A 22,074-nucleotide genomic window follows, 5' to 3' on the forward strand; every position below is an offset into this window, starting at 1 on the left:
ACTGCATGATGCAAGCAGGTGCTCTAGTCAGGTGATGCATGCTGCAATCAGGTGCTCCAGTCAGGTGATGCATGTTGCAGTCAGGTGCTGCAGCCAGGTGCTGCATGCTGCAGTCAGACACTGCATGATGCAAGCAGGTGCTCTAGTCAGGTGCTGCATGCTGCAGTCAGGTGCCTCAGTCAGGTGCTGCATGCTACAATCAGGTGCTCCAGTCAGGTGCTGCATGTTGCAGTCAGGTGCTCCAGTCAGGTGCTGCATGCTACAATCAGGTGCTCCAGTCAGGTGCTGCATGCTGCAGTCAGGTGCTCTAGTCAGGTGCTGCATGCTGCAGTCAGGTGCCTCAGTCAGGTGCTGCATGCTACAATCAGGTGCTCCAGTCAGGTGCTGCATGTTGCAGTCAGGTGCTCCAGTCAGGTGCTGCATGCTACAATCAGGTGCTCCAGTCAGGTCCTGCATGCTGCAGTCAGGTGCTCCAGTCAGGTGCTGCATGTTGCAGTCAGGTGCTGCAGCCAGGTGCTGCATGCTGCAGTCAGACACTGCATGATGCAAGCAGGTGCTGCATGCTGTGTTCAGGTGCCACATGCAACAGTCAGGTGCTGCATGCTGTGGTCAGGTGGTCCAGTCAGGTGTTGCATGCTGCGGTTAGGCGCTCCAGTCAGGTGCTGCATGCTGTGTTCAGGTGCTACTTTTAGGTGCTGCATGCTGCAACCAGGAACTGCATCTAATCACCTGTATATAGGAGCCTATATACAGGTGATTAGAGAGCCTATATACAGGAGATTAGAGAGCCTAGATACAGGATATTAGAGAGCCTATATACAGGTGATTAGAGAGCCTACATACAGGAGAAAAGAGAGCCTAGATACAGGAGATTAGAGAGGCTAGATACAGGAGGTTAGAGAGCCTATATACAGGAGATTAGAGAGCCTAGATACAGGATATTAGAGAGCCTATATACAGGTGATTAGAGAGCCTATATACAGGAGATTAGAGAGCCTATATACAGGTGATTAGAGAGTCTGAATACAGGAGATTAGAGAGCCTATATACAGGAGATTAGAGAGCCTAGATACAGGTGATTAGAGAGTCTGAATACAGGATATTAGAGAGCCTATATACAGGAGATTAGAGAGCCTAGATACAGGATATTAGAGAGCCTATATACAGGAGATTAGAGAGCCTATATACAGGATATGAGAGAGCCTATATACAGGTGATTAGAGAGTCTGAATACAGGAGATTAGACAGCCTAGATACAGGAGATTAGAGAGCCTATATACAGGATATTAGAGAGCCTAGATACAGGATATTAGAGAGCCTAGATACAGGAGGTTAGAGAGCCTATATACAGGAGATTAGAAAGCCTAGATACAGGATATTAGAAAGCCTAGATACAGGAGGTTAGAGAGCCTATATACAGGAGATTAGAGAGCCTAGATACAGGATATTAGAGAGCCTAGATACAGGCAATTAGAGAGCCTATATTCAGGAGATTAGAGAGCCTAGATACAGGAGATTAGAGAGACTATATACAGGAGATTAGAGAGCCTATATACAGAAGATTAGAGAGCCTAGATACAGGATATTAGAGAGCCTAGATACAGGATATTAGAGAGCCTATATACAGGAGATTAGAGAGCCTATATACAGTTGATTAGAGAGTCTGAATACAGGAGATTAGCGATCCTAGATACAGGAGATTAGAAAGCCCGAATACAGGAGATTAGAGAGCCTAGATACAGGAGATTAGAGAGCCTAGATACAGGAGATTAGAGAGACGATATACAGGAGATTAGAGAGCCTATATACAGAAGATTAGAGAGCCTAGATACAGGATATTAGAGAGCCTATATACAGGATATTAGAGAGCCTAGATACAGGTGATTAGAGAGCCTAGATACAGGCGATTAGAGAGCCCAGATACAGGCGATTAGAGAGCCTAGATACAGGCGATTAGAGAGTCTGAATACAGGATATTAGAGAGCCTATATACAGGAGATTAGAGAGCCTAGATACAGGATATTAGAGAGCCTATATACAGGAGATTAGAGAGCCTATATACAGGATATGAGAGAGCCTATATACAGGTGATTAGAGAGTCTGAATACAGGAGATTAGACAGCCTAGATACAGGAGATTAGAGAGCCTATATACAGGATATTAGAGAGCCTAGATACAGGATATTAGAGAGCCTAGATACAGGAGGTTAGAGAGCCTATATACAGGAGATTAGAAAGCCTAGATACAGGATATTAGAAAGCCTAGATACAGGAGGTTAGAGAGCCTATATACAGGAGATTAGTGAGCCTAGATACAGGATATTAGAGAGCCTAGATACAGGCAATTAGAGAGCCTATATTCAGGAGATTAGAGAGCCTAGATACAGGAGATTAGAGAGACTATATACAGGAGATTAGAGAGCCTATATACAGAAGATTAGAGAGCCTAGATACAGATATTAGAGAGCCTAGATACAGGATATTAGAGAGCCTATATACAGGAGATTAGAGAGCCTATATACAGTTGATTAGAGAGTCTGAATACAGGAGATTAGCGATCCTAGATACAGGAGATTAGAAAGCCCGAATACAGGAGATTAGAGAGCCTAGATACAGGAGATTAGAGAGCCTAGATACAGGAGATTAGAGAGACGATATACAGGAGATTAGAGAGCCTATATACAGAAGATTAGAGAGCCTAGATACAGGATATTAGAGAGCCTATATACAGGATATTAGAGAGCCTAGATACAGGTGATTAGAGAGCCTAGATACAGGCGATTAGAGAGCCCAGATACAGGCGATTAGAGAGCCTAGATACAGGCGATTAGAGAGCCGAGATACAGGAGATTGGAGAGCTGGGTCACAGCGCTCCATCACTCCTTTAAGTGTGTCAGACTGGACCTTTTTCTTTACATCTGATTCGCTGCAGCTCATTCAGTTATGAAAACAGATTATAATCATTAACAGGTTCAGAATCTGAGCAGGTTTTAAAATCCAAAATGTGTAGTCAAAGAGCGACACCTGGTGGCCAAACTGCTATCAAACAAACTGCACCACAGAGGAGTTCATGACCCCTGTGTGTGCACACTGAAACAGCTGAAACATCTGAGGAGGATCTGCATGTTGAACAGGCAAGTTTCATGCCAAAAGAACACAGTAAGATAGAAACACTGAATATGAGATTGTATGAGATGAAAAAATTCAATTTCAATTTATTTATTTTCATTTATATAGCGCCAAATCACAACAGAGTTGCCTCAAAGCGCTTCACACAGGTAAGTTCTAACCTTACCAACCCCCATAGCAACAGTGGTAAGGAAAAACTCCCTCTGAGGAAGAAACCTCAAGCAGACCAGACTCAAAGGGATGACCCTCTGTTTGGGCCATGCAACAAACATAAATTACAGAATTATTCACAGAACAATTCACGGACAAATATACAAGAAATGCTGTTGGCGCACAGGACAGGAGGATCGCCAACACAAATACAACTCCCATCTCTGGATGGAGCTGCACCTTAAACAGAGAGAAAAAACAGAATCAGGCATCAGAAAGACAAAAAAATACTGTATAATTTGCCAGCATTAATCAACAAGAAAAACAGAAGAAATACTAAGGTGATCGCCAGCCACTAGCCCTAAGCTTCACTAAATGACCCAGAAGTTAGGTAAAGTTGAGGCCGCGGCCCACTCCAATTACTAATAAAATGAATTAAAAGAGTAAAAAGCGTAAAACAAAACTGTATCAGTATGCTAGCCATATGAAAGAGAAACTAAGTGCGTCTTAAGTCTGGACTTGAAAGTCTCCACAGAATCTGACTGTTTTATTGACGCAGGGAGATCATTCCACAAAACAGGGGCACGATAAGAAAAAGCTCTGTGACCCGCAGACTTCTTATTCACCTTAGGGACACAAAGTAGTCCTGCTCCCTGAGAATGTAAAGTCTGGGCCGGTACGTAAGGTTTAATTAGGTCAGCTAGGTAGGGAGGTGCCAGTCCATGAATAATTTTATAGGTTAGTAGCAGAACCTTAAAATCTGATCTCACTGGGACAGGAAGCCAGTGAAGGGATGCCAAAATGGGTGTAATGTGGTTGAACTTTCTGCTTTGTGTCAAAAGTCTGGCTGCAGCATTTTGAACCAATTGGAGATCCCTAATGCTAGACTGCGGTAAACCAGAAAATAGAACATTGCAGTAGTCCAATCTAGAGGAGATGAATGCATGGATCAGGGTCTCAGCATCAACCATAGACAGGATGGGACGAATCTTCGCTATATTTTGCAGGTGGAAGAAAGCAGTCCTAGTAATATTTCTAATGTGGAGGCCAAAGGACAACGAAGGATCAAAAATTACTCCAAGGTTCCTCACTTTGTAAGTGTGATGTATGACACACAAGCCGAGGCTGAGCCTTAGCTGGTGATGATGCCGATGTCTCACTGGACCAAGAACCATCATTTCAGTCTTATCAGAGTTTAAAAGTAGGAAGTTTCTAGACATCCAACTTCTCACTGCTGCAAGGCAATCTTCTAAGGATTTTATGTGAATGAGATTACCAGCAGTTATCGGCATGTATAACTGAGTATCATCTGCAGGTGAAGGTAATCCCAAAACGCCACAATATGTGCCCAAGGGGTGCTATATAAAGGGAGAAAAGCAGGGGGCCTAAGACAGACCCCTGTGGAACCCCAAATTTCATGTCACTAAGGTTAGAGGTAGTGTTACTGTACAAAACACAGTGAGAATGACTGGTCAAGTATGACGTCAGCCATGCAAGGGCACTCCCAGTAATCCCAAAATGATTTTCCAGCCTATCAAGTAGAATATGACGATTGATTGTATCAAATGCAGCACTGAGATCTAACAGCAGCAGAACCGTAGTGGTGTCTGAATCCATTGTAAGCAGAAGATCATTCACCACTTTAGTGAGTGCCGTCTCTGTGGAATGATATTTTCTAAAAGCAGACTGCAGTGGCTCAAAGAGATTATTCTCAATAAGATAGTCTACGAGCTGCCGTGACACCACTTTTTCCAGAATTTTAAAGAAAAATGATAGATTTGATATCGGCCGATAGTTTGTCAATACACTAGGGTCAAGATTAGGTTTCTTAAGTAATGGTTTAATCACTGCAGATTTGAAACATTTAGGAACAGATCCAGAAGTTAAAGAAAGATTAATAATTTCCAGCACAGAGAAATGAGCTGAAATTAAGTGCAGGCAGCAAAAAAAAAAAAATCTTTAGGGGGGACTGTCAGTCAGCCGACAGCCTGTATAAGTCCGGTATACGGTGCTCTCGCTGGTATTCCTTACTCTTAGGAATGGCAGGGAACAGGGAGAGAGTAGCTGGAATATGGATGATCTTGAGGAGGAAGATGGGAGCAGTACAGTGGGTAAGTAAGGGATCAAAGAGGACAAGGAATGAGGGATCAGAAAATGAGGAACAGTTTAATGTTGCGATCTGTTGGGAAAGCTGTCGTGGCGAAGGTCGTGAGAGTGGGAGTGGGAGTAAAGGAGTGATCTATTGGATTCCTGTTACAGTCAACATGAACAATCTTGTTGAGAATCTGGGCCCGTATCTGTGAAGAAACTCAAAGTCCTCTCAAAGAGCTCCTAACTTAGCACAAAATTTCATGTCAAGGAATCTTAGGGCCCTGTCCCACTGGCGTTTAGGAGGATTTGTGCATGAAATGAGGAGACAAAAGCCGAGCGTCCGCAACAAAAGTGGGCGGAAATGACAAATGTCCCGGGTTGGATCAGCGAATACATGAGGAAGAAAAGCGGATATAACAGGGAACAGAAGCGAAAGCGACCGCGGAGGCGCCCCCATGAGGGACACAGCGGCCGTGATGCACTCGCTTCATCCGTGCCCACTGTCTGCATGCGTGACAAAGCATTTGCGACCGTGATGTGGCCGTGCTGGGCACGCGTCATATCTGTTTTGCACGCTGTCCCGGTCCACCGCCAAGCCGCGCCAATCCGTCGGTTGCGGATATCAGCGGATGACAGGGGATATGCGGCGCGTTGGTTGTGTATGTCCTGCGTATGTCTTCAGTATGTGTTCAGGCAATGATGCGGATCTCATCCACAGCAGGATTTTTGAGCCGCTCAAAAATCCTGGCTGTGGACATGCGTGCCTCTGCAGATGATCACGGACGTGTTCGCAGCTGGTTCATGCTCTGGCTTATTAGTGCAGCAGATAACTGAAACAATCCTTCAAATGGTGATACAAGCATCAAATTCAGCACAAATACAGCTTAGACACTACACTTAAAAAAAACCTGACTGGTCACTTGAATTTTCAATAGGCGGCCAGGTAGGGGTCAATTTTAGAATTACACAGGGGTCAAAATTTAAAAATGCCCAATCAAATTGAAAACTACATCAAGTTACTTGTCTGATTATGAAGATTCCAAAAAGGTATAGTTGGGACTATCTATGACTGAATGTTATGGAGTTTAGGGGTAAAAACGGCAAGAATGGTGGCAAAGGTCATTTTCAGTTTGTATAGGGATCAAAAGTCAAAGCATTGCTCAAATTTATGTAAAAAGTGATGCAAATTATTGGTTAATAGGATTAATAAATGGAATAGTTTTGACAGTGTTGAATGCTTGGTCAAACAACGTCAATGTCCATTGGATACTATGACATGTGACATATGTGAATGAATGAATAAATTTATTCAGCACACACAGTCCAAAACAATCAATCAATCAATCAATCAATTTTTTTATATAGCGCCAAATCACAACAAACAGTTGCCCCAAGGCGCTTTATATTGTAAGGCAAGGCCATACAATAATTATGTAAAACCCCAACGGTCAAAACGACCCCCTGTGAGCAAGCACTTGGCTACAGTGGGAAGGAAAAACTCCCTTTTAACAGGAAAAAACCTCCAGCAGAACCAGGCTCAGGGAGGGGCAGTCTTCTGCTGGGACTGGTTGGGGCTGAGGGAGAGAACCAGGAAAAAGACATGCTGTGGAGGGGAGCAGAGATCAATCACTAATGATTAAATGCAGAGTGGTGCATACAGAGCAAAAAGAGAAAGAAACACTCAGTGCATCATGGGAACCCCCCAGCAGTCTAAGTCTATAGCAGCATAACTAAGGGATGGTTCAGGGTCACCCGATCCAGCCCTAACTATAAGCTTTAGCAAAAAGGAAAGTTTTAAGCCTAATCTTAAAAGTAGAGAGGGTGTCTGTCTCCCTGATCTGAATTGGGAGCTGGTTCCACAGGAGAGGAGCCTGAAAGCTGAAGGCTCTGCCTCCCATTCTACTCTTACAAACCCTAGGAACTACAAGTAAGCCTGCAGTCTGACAGCGAAGCGCTCTATTGGGGTGATATGGTACTACGAGGTCCCTAAGATAAGATGGGACCTGATTATTCAAAACCTTATAAGTAAGAAGAAGAATTTTAAATTCTATTCTAGAATTAACAGGAAGCCAATGAAGAGAGGCCAATATGGGTGAGATATGCTCTCTCCTTCTAGTCCCCGTTAGTAATCTAGCTGCAGCATTTTGAATTAACTGAAGGCTTTTTAGGGAACTTTTAGGACAACCTGATAATAATGAATTACAATAGTCCAGCCTAGAGTAAATAAATGCATGAATTAGTTTTTCAGCATCACTCTGAGACAAGACCTTTCTAATTTTAGAGATATTGCGTAAATGCAAAAAAGCAGTCCTACATATTTGTTTAATATGCGCTTTGAATGACATATCCTGATCAAAAATGACTCCAAGATTTCTCACAGTATTACTAGAGGTCAGGGTAATGCCATCCAGAGTAAGGATCTGGTTAGACACCATGTTTCTAAGATTTGTGGGGCCAAGTACAATAACTTCAGTTTTATCTGAGTTTAAAAGCAGGAAATTAGAGGTCATCCATGTCTTTATGTCTGTAAGACAATCCTGCAGTTTAGCTAATTGGTGTGTGTCCTCTGGCTTCATGGATAGATAAAGCTGGGTATCATCTGCATAACAATGAAAATTTAAGCAATACCGTCTAATAATACTGCGTAAGGGAAGCATGTATAAAGTGAATAAAATTGGTCCTAGCACAGAACCTTGTGGAACTCCATAATTAACTTTAGTCTGTGAAGAAGATTCCACATTTACATGAACAAATTGTAATCTATTAGACAAATATGATTCAAACCACCGCAGCGCAGTGCCTTTAATACCTATGGCATGCTCTAATCTCTGTAATAAAATTTTATGGTCAACAGTATCAAAAGCAGCACTGAGGTCTAACAGAACAAGCACAGAGATGAGTCCACTGTCTGAGGCCATAAGAAGATCATTTGTAACCTTCACTAATGCTGTTTCTGTACTATGATGAATTCTAAAACCTGACTGAAACTCTTCAAATAGACCATTCCTCTGCAGATGATCAGTTAGCTGTTTTACAACTACCCTTTCAAGAATTTTTGAGAGAAAAGGAAGGTTGGAGATTGGCCTATAATTAGCTAAGATAGCTGGGTCAAGTGATGGCTTTTTAAGTAACGGTTTAATTACTGCCACCTTAAAAGCCTGTGGTACATAGCCAACTAACAAAGATAGATTGATCATATTTAAGATCGAAGCATTAAATAATGGTAGGGCTTCCTTGAGCAGCCTGGTAGGAATGGGGTCTAATAGACATGTTGATGGTTTGGATGAAGTAACTAATGAAAATAACTCAGACAGAACAATCTGAGAGAAAGAGTCTAACCAAATACCGGCATCACTGAAAGCAGCCAAAGATAATGATACGTCTTTGGGATGGTTATGAGTAATTTTTTCTCTAAAAGTTAAAATTTTGTTAGCAAAGAAAGTCATGAAGTCATTACTAGTTAAAGTTAATGGAATACTCAGCTCAATAGAGCTCTGACTCTTTGTCAGCCTGGCTACAGTGCTGAAAAGAAACCTGGGGTTGTTCTTATTTTCTTCAATTAGTGATGAGTAGAAAGATGTCCTAGCTTTACGGAGGGCTTTTTTTATAGAGCAACAGACTCTTTTTCCAGGCTAAGTGAAGATCTTCTAAATTAGTGAGACGCCATTTCCTCTCCAACTTACGGGTTATCTGCTTTAAGCTACGAGTTTGTGAGTTATACCACGGAGTCAGGCACTTCTGATTTAAAGCTCTCTTTTTCAGAGGAGCTACAGCATCCAAAGTTGTCTTCAATGAGGATGTAAAACTATTGACGAGATACTCTATCTCATTTACAGAGTTTAGGTAGCTACTCTGCACTGTGTTGGTATATGGCATTAGAGAACATAAAGAAGGAATCATATCCTTAAACCTAGTTACAGCGCTTTCTGAAAGACTTCTAGTGTAATGAAACTTATTCCCCACTGCTGGGTAGTCCATCAGAGTAAATGTAAATGTTATTAAGAAATGATCAGACAGAAGGGAGTTTTCAGGGAATACTGTTAAGTCTTCTATTTCCATACCATAAGTCAGAACAAGATCTAAGATATGATTAAAGTGGTGGGTGGACTCATTTACATTTTGAGCAAAGCCAATAGAGTCTAATAATAGATTAAATGCAGTGTTGAGGCTGTCACTCTCAGCATCTGTGTGGATGTTAAAATCGCCCACTATAATTATCTTATCTGAGCTAAGCACTAAGTCAGACAAAAGGTTTGAAAATTCACAGAGAAACTCACAGTAACGACCAGGTGGACGATAGATAATAACAAATAAAACTGGTTTTTGGGACTTCCAATTTGGATGGACAAGACTAAGAGTCAAGCTTTCAAATGAATTAAAGCTCTGTCTGGGTTTTTGATTAATTTATAAGCTGGAATGGAAGATTGCTGCTAATCCTCCGCCTCGGCCTGTGCTACGAGCATTCTGACAGTTAGTGTGACTCGGGGGTGTTGACTCATTTAAACTAACATATTCATCCTGCTGTAACCAGGTTTCTGTTAGGCAGAATAAATCAATATGTTGATCAATTATTATATCATTTACCAACAGGGACTTAGAAGAGAGAGACCTAATGTTTAATAGACCACATTTAACTGTTTTAGTCTGTGGTGCAGTTGAAGGTGCTATATTATTTTTTCTTTTTGAATTTTTATGCTTAAATAGATTTTTGCTGGTTATTGGTAGTCTGGGAGCAGGCACCATCTCTACGGGGATGGGGTAATGAGGGGATGGCAGGGGGAGAGAAGCTGCAGAGAGGTGTGTAAGACTACAACTCTGCTTCCTGGTCCCAACCCTGGATAGTCACGGTTTGGAGGATTTAAGAAAATTGGCCAGATTTCTAGAAATGAGAGCTGCTCCATCCAAAGTGGGATGGATGCCGTCTCTCCTAACAAGACCAGGTTTTCCCCAGACGCTTTGCCAATTATCTATGAAGCCCACCTCATTTTCTGGACAGCACTCAGACAGCCAGCAATTCAAGGAGAACATGCGGCTAAACATGTCACTTCCGGTCCGATTGGGGAGGGGCCCAGAGAAAACTACAGAGTCCGACATTGTTTTTGCAAAGTTACACACCGATTCAATGTTAATTTTAGTGACCTCCGATTGGCGTAACCGGGTGTCATTACTGCCAACGTGAATTACAATCTTATCAAATTTACGCTTAGCCTTAGCCAGCAGTTTCAAATTTCCTTCAATGTCGCCTGCTCTGGCCCCCGGAAGACAATTGACTATGGTTGCTGGTGTCGCTAACTTCACATTTCTCAAAACAGAGTCGCCAATAACCAGAGTTTGATCCTCGGCGGGTGTGTCGTCGAGTGGGGAAAAACGGTTAGAAATGTGAACGGGTTGGCGGTGTACACGGGGCTTCTGTTTAGGACTACGCTTCCTCCTCACAGTCACCCAGTCGGCCTGCTTTCCCGGCTGCTCGGGATCTGCCGGAGGGAAACTAACGGCGGCTAAGCTACCTTGGTCCGCACCGACTACAGGGGCCTGGCTAGCTGTAGAATTTTCCACGGTGCGGAGCCGAGTCTCCAATTCGCCCAGCCTGGCCTCCAAAGCTACGAATAAGCTACAATTATTACAAGTACCATTACTTCTAAAGGAGGCCGAGGAATAACTAAACATTTCACACCCAGAGCAGAAAAGTGCGGGAGAGACAGGAGAAGCCGCCATGCTAAACCGGCTAAGAGCTAGTAGCTGCGCTAAGCTAGCGGATTCCTAAAAACACGCAAAGTGAATAATGTGTAAATAATTTTGAGGCGATTCAGCAGAAGGAGTGCTTTAGTTAAGGCACGTGAAGATTACACTGTGAAACAAATCGTAATCTAGATAAGTAGATCAATCTAACTGCGCAGATTAAACAGCTAACAGATACAGAAAAACACCGCTGTGCTCTGGAACAGGAAGTGATACAATACCGCAGTGAGAGCCAACCACCAGTAGAGGCAAGCAAGACAACAACAAAATACTTACAATGAAGAAAGAAAATGAATTAATAATGCATCAATAATGCATCCATGTGCCTGAAAGAGTACAGGCAGAAGCAAAGCTTTTTAACGCCTACCCCTTTAACCAAAAATAAAATGATCTAGTCCGAAAGGAGTAGGGGGAAGTAAAAAAAAAAAATCCGAATGCTACCAAACAAATTTACATTTACAATTTGGCAACACACAAAACTCAACCTTTTTCAGCAGATACATATCTTGAAAACATCATGTCTTTATATTGATTTTTAAACTGATTGATATTTGGACATCGTTTGAGCTCCTCTGTCAGGTTATTCCATATTCTAGGGCCACACATGGAGACACAGAAACCTTTCCTGGTCGTCCAAGCGCCAGCAATTTTAAAATGATACAACCCTGTTAAATTATATGTTCCCTCTCTCTCAATAAGAAATTCTTGAATTCTAAAAGGCACTTGTTTATTTTTTGCTTTGTACATTAATTGAACAGTCTTGAACAAAATCATATTGTGAAGTTTTAATATTGTAGATTTAATGATCAATGGGTTGATGTGGTCACGATAACCTGCATTGTGAATTGTTCTTAATGCTCTTTTTTGAAGAATGAATAATGGTTGCACTGTAGTTTTATAATTGTTGCCCCAAACTTCAGCACAGTAACTCAGGTAGGGTGCAACCAATGAACAATACAGAGTATGTAGTGCTCTGCAATCAAGAACATGCTTTGCTTTATTTAATACTGCAATATTCTGTGGCACTCTGCCGCTACCAGAAATCCATCGAGCTGCTGATCCACAAGCTGCCCTTCCAGCGCCTGGTGAGAGAAATAGTTCAGGACTTCAAGACCGACCTCTGCTTTCAGAGCTCTGCTGTGACGCTCTGCAGGAGGCCAGCGAGGCTGACCTGGTCTGCAGCTTGTGGATCAGCAGCTTGGTGGATTTCTGGTAGCGGTGGATCTCTCTCAGCGCCTCAGTGCCGGGCCTGTAACGGCGAGGCTTCTTCACACCGCCGGTAGCCGGAGTGTTCTTCCGGGCGGCTTTGGATTTACGGGCAGTCTGCTTGGTTCTGGTCATATTACGTTTACGCTGTGAAACTGCAGGCCACTTTGTTACATCGTCATTAAATCCACTATCCGGTACAACATAGAGATCCACTGAACAAACCTACACATCCGTCATAATAAACAGCTTTATCTCAAGGGTTTAAAGCCTCGTAATAAGCTTTCATTCTCTCTATTTTTTTCACGCGCCAGATGGGAGCAGAGTCATTATCTATCAAAGGACCCACGTTTCCTGAAAGCAACATCATGTGAGGACTGTTTGCTCTGCTGTCACTCACAATTCCACGCCCCTCTCAATCAAAGCCACGCCCTCCCACGCTAGAGCGGGGCAAAAAGTTTGAAATGTAAAAAATAAGATCTGAAAGTGAAAAAAAGATCTGAAGGTGAAAAAAAGAAATATGATTTGATCAAAATAATTACAGAGCTAAATCAAAAATATATTTAAACTGAAAATATATATCTTACACTTATTTTTATTTTAATAATACTTTTTAAATTAAAATTAAAATTAAAATTCAAGAACAAACATTGAATTTTCAGTTTCAAGATTTATTTTTTCAATCTTTTTTATTTTCACATTACAAAAATTTTGGCTTGATTTATCTCCATGGGGGGGGGGGGGGGGGGGGGGGGGGGGTGAGAAACTTAAAGGTTTAGCCATGCTAATGCTCCCCTGAAACATTTACTTAAAAAAAGTCTGAAGGACCTAAATGACATGTTGAGATGCTGACGATCTTTGCTCATTCATGTCTGTGACATATGCATATTACAGTATAATTGCAGATACGTTACAAAAATATATGCATGACACAAAAAAGTGAAAACACTTATTTCCATTGTGGTCCATTTAAAATCAAATTAAAACAGATGCAATAATAAAAGAAAATAATAATAATAATAATAATAATAATAATAATAATAATAATAATAATAACAGTGGTATATGATAACAAGAACCTAAACAATTTATAAATACATTAAGACTATCAGGCTGGTTGGTCAGGAATTGTGGGACGCAAATGCATGGCTCAAACAAACGGTTTTACTTGGAAGATTGCAGAGGTTGGTACACATGTAGGCAGTCCAGAACAAGCAGCAGTACAAAAATCAGCAGGCTAAGACGTGGTCGATGAAACAGGCAGGAGGTTAGGAACATACAAGGAGGCAGGCAGAACAAAGGAACGCAGGAACAGAGCTGGAAAGTGGCACAAGGCACAACAATTGGTGAAGAACTAACACCCCCAGTAAGCTTATATAACCCCAGGTGATGAGCAGCAAATCAGGAACAGGTGTGTATGGGAAGCACCAGAACAAGGGAGTGGTCAGAGAGAGGGAAACACCCAAAACCAAGAGCCAAGAGACAGACAAGAGAGATAGAGACAGACCCAAGCAGTAAAAAACCCAGCAAGAGAATAAAAATAGAAAAACCAATGAAATAAGAAAAATAACAAACAGACCAGAGAAACGAAATAAAAACAGATAACAAACTCAAATCCTAACAAAGACAGTAACTTAACAAAATAATTCCGTAGATCAAGCGGGTAACGTGTTATTGACTCAATGTTATCCTACATACAGAGAATATTCAAGGTCTTTATTGTCATTTGCATAGTCGTACAGTACAGTGTACACCAGCATAACGAAATTGGGGCACAGCCCTCCCCTCAATGCAAATCTCGCATAAAAATAAATAAAGAAAATAAATCAATAACTAAAACAAGGCATACACTTATCAAAACAGTATGTAAATGTCTGATTATTATTATGTCTGCTTCCTCACTGCCTTTTCTGCCATCTTCTCTGTTTAAGATACTCATAGGCTTCTTAAAGTCCTCCTCCCTACTCTTACCAGTTTGGCACCTTAGGAGCTCTCTTAAGGCCTAAGGTGCTTTGTGGACAACTTTCATCAAGGGAAAATTCTAAGACATGTCTAAGAATTTGAGGAATTCTAAGATTTTTCTAAGAATAACATCACTAGGAGCTATTTTTAACCTTAGGCTGCTTCGTGTATACGGGCCCCGAAGTTCAGATGTGTCAGTTAGAAGTGCAAAGTGTCTAACCAGGGGAATCGTACAGGGGTCAAAAGTTACAGTTAAAAAAGAAAACATAAACAGCAGTATCAGTCTTTCCAAAGCAGAGGGCAAGTGTATCGTCTGGAGGGAAATTACAGTTGTATGTAAATGGTTGGGCACCCCTGATGATTTCCATGATTTTCCTTTATAAATCATTGGTTGTTTGGATCAGCAATTTCAGTTAAATATATCATATAGCAGACAAACACAGTGATATTTGAGAAGTGAAATGAAGTTTACAGGATTTACAGAAAGTGTGCAATAATTCTTTAAACAAAATTAGGCAGGTGCATAAAGTTGGGCACCCCAACAGAAAAATACATCAGTATTTAGTAGATCCTCCTTTTGCTGAAATAACAGTCTCTAAACACTTCCAATGAGAATTTGTATTCTGGTTGAAGTTATTCTGGACCATTCTTCTTTACACATCATCTTAGGTTTGTTGGTTTCTGAGCATGGACAGCCCGCTTAAAATCACATCACAGATTTTCAATCATATACAGGACTGAGATGGCCATTCCAGTACGTTGTACTTGTTCCTCTGCATGAATGCCTTAGTAGATTTTGAGCAGTGTTTAGGGTCGTTGTCTTGTTGAAAGATCCAGCCCCGGCACAACTTCAACTTTGTCACTGATTCACTTTGTCACTGGTTCTTTTTCTGCCATGCATACCATCCCTAATGTCCAAATAACTAAATTTTAGTTTTGTCAGTCCACAGCACCTTATTCCAAAATGAAGCTTGTTTGTCCAAATGTGCTTTAGCATACCTCAAGCAACTCTGTCTGTGGCATGTACACAGAAAAGGCTTCCTCTGCATTACAGCATCATACAGCATCTCTTTGTGAAAAGTGCGCTGTATTGTTGAACAATGCACAGAGACACTATCTGCAGCAAGATCATGTTGTAGGTCTTTGGAGCAGGTCTGTGGCTTGACTATGACTGTTCTCATGATCCTTCGCTTCAGCTTATCTGAGATTTTTCTTGGCCTGCCACTTCGGGTCTTAACTAGTACTTAACTGTGGTCTTCCATTTCCTCACTATGTTCCTCACAGTGGAAACTGACAGCTGAAATCTCTGAGATAGCTTTTTGTATCTTTCCCTAAACTGTGATGTTGAACAGTCTTTGTTTTCAGGTCATTTGAGAGCTGTTTCAAGGCTCCCATTTTGTCACTCATTAGAAGAAATGCAAAGAGGGGAAACATTTGCAAATGGCCACCTTAAATACACTTTTTCATGATTGGATTCACCTGTGTAAGGAGGTCAAGGGTCAATGAGCTTACCAAACCAATTTTGTGTTCCAGTAATTAGTTCTAAATGTATTCAAATCAATAAAATGACAAGGGTGCCCAAATGTATGCACCTGCCTAATTTTGTTTAAATAATTATTGCACACTTTCTGTAAATACTATAAACTTCATTTCACTTCTCAAACATCACTGTGTTTGTCTGCTATATGATATATTTAACTGAAATTGCTGATCCAAACAACCAATGATTTATAAAGGAAAATCATGAAAATTATCAGCAGTGCCCAAACTTTTGCATACAACTGTAACTTACAGTGGCAAAAACGGTGGATGCAGCAGACTAAGGGTAGGCATTTATGTTCGTGACAGATTCAGGAAATAGTTGTAGAAGAAAGGGGTGGAAAAGAAAAGATAAAGCAACTATTGCTAGACTGGGAATTCTTGGACAGTACTCTCTTACTCCTTGGAAAAAAACAGGATGGACTATTGTAATAAATATTCCAGAGAAAGGCTAGAGCTTCTCTCTGAATTTAGAAGAATAGGCCTAAAAGAAGTTTCCGTAGGAAGCATTTTAGACATATGGTTAAGTAGGAGGGGCAAGTGTTGGCTTCTTAAATACTTGAAACACACTGGACTCATCGAGAGGATTTAGTGCTGCGATGACGGACTGATGCAGCAGGTGGCAGCAGAGCACCCATAAGGATGCCGGCTGCTGCTAAACGCCATAGAAGAAGAAAAGGAGGCGGGCGGGTGGTGTTGTGATTGAAAACGTCATTGGGCTAAAATGTTTTTGTGTTTAATGTCAAAAATAAGTAATCTCCAGGTTGGTGTCTGGATCTGTTCTGTGTGCTGAAGTGCTCCGGAGCACGGACACAGCGGGTCCTGTCCGTACGTCATCAGGTAAAGTGAAAAACGGTACCAGGCTGTAGAACTTCCTCTCTTTTTATTAGTTTTTCTTCGGCATTTTCCTGTAAGTTGCCTTTAATAACAAACACATGTCTTGCGGTAGCCTGAATGATTTACACGTTAATGGTCGGAACACGGGATCATGTTATTTTCCTGGTCGAACATAAATCGACTGTTTTCCGGCTGCCGTCACGTGACCAGGTTTTCAGTCGTTTCACCGAGTACAAAAAACAAAAACCCAGCTTTGGTACGTCATTTTCAGGAACCCTCTCATCATGACTGTAAGCCACACCCACAGGACCCAAATGATTCTGTTTTTAATGGTGACCTGCAGACTGCACTCAGGACCTGCTGCACCAGCAGTCACTGCATGAGCCAGTGTTTTCTGAGCACTGGTCCCAAGTCCAGGTTGATGAGGAGAGTCGCACCAGGTCGGCAGCATGAATTCTGCCAGAAATATGCAGATCACTAATGGAGTTTCCATGCTGGATCAGATGAGGCTCAGATTAACAACGACAAACCGGTGATGTTGTCCAACGGGGAGCTGGTGGAAACTGGACTACTGTTGGCTGGAGAAGAGGCAGAGACGTGTCTGGTGGAAAGTCAGTGGTGTGGACGGGTGATTCAGGACTTTGAATGTTGGCAGGATGAGTGATAAAGGGAGACGGCTGGTTGATAGGACAGAAAGGAGAAAGGTCAGGAGACCAAAATAAAGCCATAAAATATATATTTAATATTTATAAAAAAAAATTTAAGTTAACAATTTGATATGATGAAATTAACAGAACACGGAAACAAATTTTGATGGAAATCTGCATACAAACGGAGGTTTTACAGGACAGAGATGCCACATCTTGGAAGTACTAATGTCAAAATAAAGGTTTTGAAAAATGTATCCCCAAAATTTTCATAATAAAGGTCATCATGCCATGTGCAAGCTATATCCGAAAGCTGAGGTCGATCTGACAAACAGAGATATCCAAGCCACATACCCACACACAGGCAGTCTAATTTTGCCTAAAACCCAGAAGCTTCCGGGGGCTTCACCTCCTGCCAGGGCTCTGCCCTGGACCTGGCAGGGGCCCTACAATGGGCCTCAGACCTCTGAGCAACTTTCATGATTTTATATGATTTCTTATTCTCAGGCCTGAAGACAATGAGAGAGAGAGAAAACGAGGTAGTGGAGGCTGGATGATGTAGAGAGTAAATGAGGAAGTGCACGGGATTAGTGTGACACACATGACAGAAGGAGACAGAATTATGGCTGCATGATTCTATGAAAAGCCATGTTGTGATTATTGTGATTGGAGGTTGGTTTGTGGTAAACGAGTGTTTTTTTGTCATTTTAGTCAGGTCCACAAGTCCTTTTCCAGTTATGCGGTTTTGTAACTTTGCCTCTGGATGTCACCTCAGTGGAGCTGAAATGAAGAAATCAAGATGTACTTGTAGTGAACATTTTTTAGCTTTAATTCAAAAGGTTTAATAAAGGAAATCACAACACGACAAAATTAAAAATGAAACACATTCTTATTTACAGTCCCTCCATTTTCTGAGCCCATAATTATCAGACAAATGTTATTGTGAATAAAAATCATCACTTTTACACCCAGTTTTCTTTTGACAAGTGAGGGGATGAAAATATGAACATTTCTAACTCAGTTAATATGTCTGAATTTATTTACATCCATCAGTAGATAAAAACTATCTACTGTACGGTCAGTCTGAGTGGGCAGTTATCAAAAAATTGAGGACACTAGTGAGGGAAGCCACCAAGACACCCAGACAACTCTGAAGGAGTTACAGGCTTCTGGGGGTGTGTTTGGCGTAATTGTCCACAGTAATTCTTAAATTGTTAATGCAATATTTTTGTCAAGTTGTTTGAATTAAAGCAGTCTAAACTATAAGCACTAAGTACTGCATCAGGCCAGGTTTAACATTAAATCTCAAATACACAAAAAAAAACTAAAAGATTAAAAGACAATATGCCCCCTTTTAATAATTACTTTATTGTGAACAAGAGTTTAATCTGGACTATTTTCATCCTCATATCTGCTTGAAAGTTAAAACATGGATGAAAAATTTTCCAAATCATAGGTTTCACAGTTATAAAATTTAACAAATGTGGCTGTGGACTGAAGCGTGCACGATGGACTGAAACGGAATGCTGACGTTACGTGAATTATGCAAACGATGAGGAACCGTCAAGACAGAAAGCAAAACGGAATACCGATGAATTGAGGTTGTCTTTGGGATTTATTCACATTTTTCAACAGTTTGAAAATTCTGACGAAGCGCCAGCTGCAGGAACGAAGCTGTATGACGGTTAAACGGTGCCTCTGAAAGTCAAGTCCAGATTTCTTGTTTCGTTTGGGCTTTGGTGTCCTTTGTTAGTACTGTGTGACCAGAGCTTTAGTACAACCAAGAGGTTCTGGTCCGAGGACCTCAGAGACCTGCTTGTCACATAAGGGTGAAAGAGTTCGCTGATGTAGAGTGACATTTGACAGCAAAATGTCAAAAGTCAAATATGCAACTGTGGATGTTTTTCAGTCATGTAACTGAGTGACATATCTCTTTGTGGTTCCTGTGGGATTCAAACACCAGGCCTCTCGCTCACGAGGCCAGCACTCCACCAGGTCAGCCAAAGATGACAGCCAAAGTGTGTCTGTATGTGGTGAAGGAGTTGAACATGTACAGACATACGTCTCTGGGTCCTCGGCCTTTGCGATCGAGAGACGCCTCAGAAGAGCTTATGTAATCATGTGGTCACTGAACAGAAGTGTTTTGGCAATGCTGAGGTCTTTGCAGGTGAACGGAGGTCCAACCCTTTAGGGTCCTGGCACTTCCTGTCTCACTGTACAGTTGTGAGACTTGCACACTAACATGTGATCTAAAGTGACCCCTGGATATCTTTGGTACTAGGTCTCTTCAGGGAATCCTTGGGTACCGCTGGAATGACTTTGTACCAAACAAGTGCTTACTAAGAGAGACTAGGGTGAGGGGTATCACTTGCAGTGTTGGGGAGCTACGACGTTGTGGCTTGTTTTTCTGTGCATGATCCAGCCCACAGGTGCCTAAGTATTGAGAACCGCAGTAGAAGGTTAAGGGAATGTCCACATTTCATCTGGTGGTGGCAGATAGATGGTTAGTTTAGAGATGCGGGAATGGATCGGTTGTCTCCCTAGGTGGTTACCATTTAGGACCCAAAGTGGTTCTGTGGTGTCACGGATGCGGTAAAGCGCAGCACCAGCACTTGCTCCCAGACCTCACTTGAGATTAATGGCAGGATACTTGGGGCTCCTCTCTACCTTATGCCACTTCTTCCCACTTCTTTCTTTGGGGGTGCAGGATTTGTTGTCTGGAGGAACACTTGTGGAAACACAGCAGGACTCAGGATGCCGCTGTTCTTCCGAAAGAGGAAGCCCACTGAGGATTCCAGAAAGAGACTTGAACATCAGCTGTGCCAGGTATGTCTGTGTGTACACAGTGAGGCAAATAACTATTTGATCCACTATCAGTTTAGCAAATTTTCCACCTACAAAGAATGAAGAGGTCTGTAATTTTTATCATAGGTCCACTTCAACTGTGAGAGACAGAATCTAAAAAAAACAAACAAACAAAAAAAAAAATCAGAAAATCACATTATATGATTTTTAAATAATCCATTTCCATTTTATTGCATGAAATAAGTATTTGATCACCTACCAAACAGCAACAATTCTGGCTCTCACAACCCTGCTTTTCTTTATAAAGCCCTCCTATTCTGCACTCTTTACCTGCGTTGCCACAGTTACTTTGAAAAAGTAATCCAGTTACTGATTACTCAAGTTACTTTACTGATTACTTAATTTTAAAAGTAACTAAGTTAGATTGCTAGTTACTTTATTAGTTATTTTCAGCAGCTGCCGACAACATTCCCCTGCCACCTCAACATGAAAATGATATCCAGTTTTGCCAATACTCACTTTATTGACTTCAATGAATATAAATACTCGTTTTATAAAAAATGAAGTAAAGACATCTTTCTTGACCTCATATTTAACTGTTTGACAGCACTGTAACAGTAAAACTTGCAATTTCTAACTTACATTGTTTATTAATGTAGCTATTAAGTTATTTCTTTAAATTCTTTCCAAGTATTTTACTTGTTGAAATTTTTATTATTATAAGTAGTATTAGCAGTAGTAAAAAAAAAAAAAGGGCTTCAAAAGTGGACCTTTAATCTAGGGGTGTTGTGGGGGGCCCTGTCCCTGCCCCGCACCACGCCCCGTTTCCGTCGGGATTCACCTCTGCTTTGGCATCCGAGCACTAAGAATGGATGATGTTTATTTATGCATAAAAGCGAACAGATTGGTAGGTAAGAAAGTTTTATCAGCATTTTTTATGTCATGTCGTCCTCAGAAAGAAAGTTTAGGTGCATTTGCGTGGAAAAAAGTGTTAGTTGTTGATCAGCTGTTTTTAGTGAGGAGACACAATGCGGCTCAGTGTTTTAAATGAAGGGACAAAAATGTAAAAATGTCTTTGTAAAGCTCAGTGCAGATGTGCTGTCGTCACCGCGCTTGGAGAGATGATGACTGTTTTTTCCACTTGGAGCTGGTGCAGAAGTCTGCAAATCAAAAGCTCACAGCTCGCTGAAAGTGGGAAAAGTGGGCAGTTCAATGGAACCAGAGCCCCTGCCCACGGGCCAAGCTGGGACCACAGTCACAAAGTCACAATAATTATTTCATGCAATAAAATGCAAATTAATTATTTAAAAATCATACAATGTGATTTTCTGGATTTTTTTGTTTGTTTTTTTTTAGATTCTGTTTCTCACAGTTTGAAGTGTACCTGTGATAAAAAAAAAAAATCACAGGCCTCTCCATCGTTTGTTGATGGGAAAACTTGCAAAATGGACAGTGGATCAAATACTTATTTACCTCACTGTATGTTTGACCTACAGTGAGAAATCACAACCTACACTTACAGTGTTTCCTCTGCAGTAGTACAGGCTGAGCGGGCTCCAAGGCCAGAAATGTTTTGCTCATAATGCTGGAGAGGAAATGGCGTCTCACTAATTTAGAAGATCTTCACTTAGCCTGGAAAAAGTGTCTGTTGCTCTATAAAAAAGCCCTCCATAAAGCTAGGACATCTTACTACTCATCACTAATTGAAGAAAACAAGAACAACCCCAGGTTTCTTTTCAGCACTGTAGCCAAAAGCGTCAGAGCTCTACTGAGCCGAGTATTCCTTTAACTTTAACTAGTAATGACTTAATGACTTTCTTTGCTAATAAAATTTTAACTATTAGAGAAAAAATTACTCATAACCATCCCAAAGACATATCGTTATCTTTGGCTGCTTTCAGTAATGCTGGTATTTGGTTAGACTCTTTCTCTCCGATTGTTCTATCTGAGTTATTTTCATTACTTACTTC

General features: G+C 41.3%; 1 protein-coding gene across 2 annotated transcripts in view; it reads left to right on the top strand.

The window, feature by feature from the left end:
• The first annotated feature begins 16,501 nt into the window (after positions 1–16,501).
• Positions 16,502–22,074, top strand: part of lrsam1 (leucine rich repeat and sterile alpha motif containing 1) — a 104,779-nt gene continuing 99,206 nt past the window's right edge. For both annotated transcript variants that reach the window (XM_034192427.1, XM_034192428.1), the window contains exons 1-2: positions 16,502–16,655; positions 20,007–20,125. In XM_034192427.1, coding sequence (XP_034048318.1) covers positions 20,054–20,125 — 72 coding nt within the window. In that variant the 5' untranslated portion in view covers positions 16,502–16,655; positions 20,007–20,053. The remainder of the gene's footprint in view (positions 16,656–20,006; positions 20,126–22,074) is intronic.

Source organism: Thalassophryne amazonica, chromosome 17 (genome assembly GCF_902500255.1).
Source record: "Thalassophryne amazonica chromosome 17, fThaAma1.1, whole genome shotgun sequence".
Classification (NCBI taxonomy): Eukaryota; Metazoa; Chordata; class Actinopteri; order Batrachoidiformes; family Batrachoididae; genus Thalassophryne; species Thalassophryne amazonica.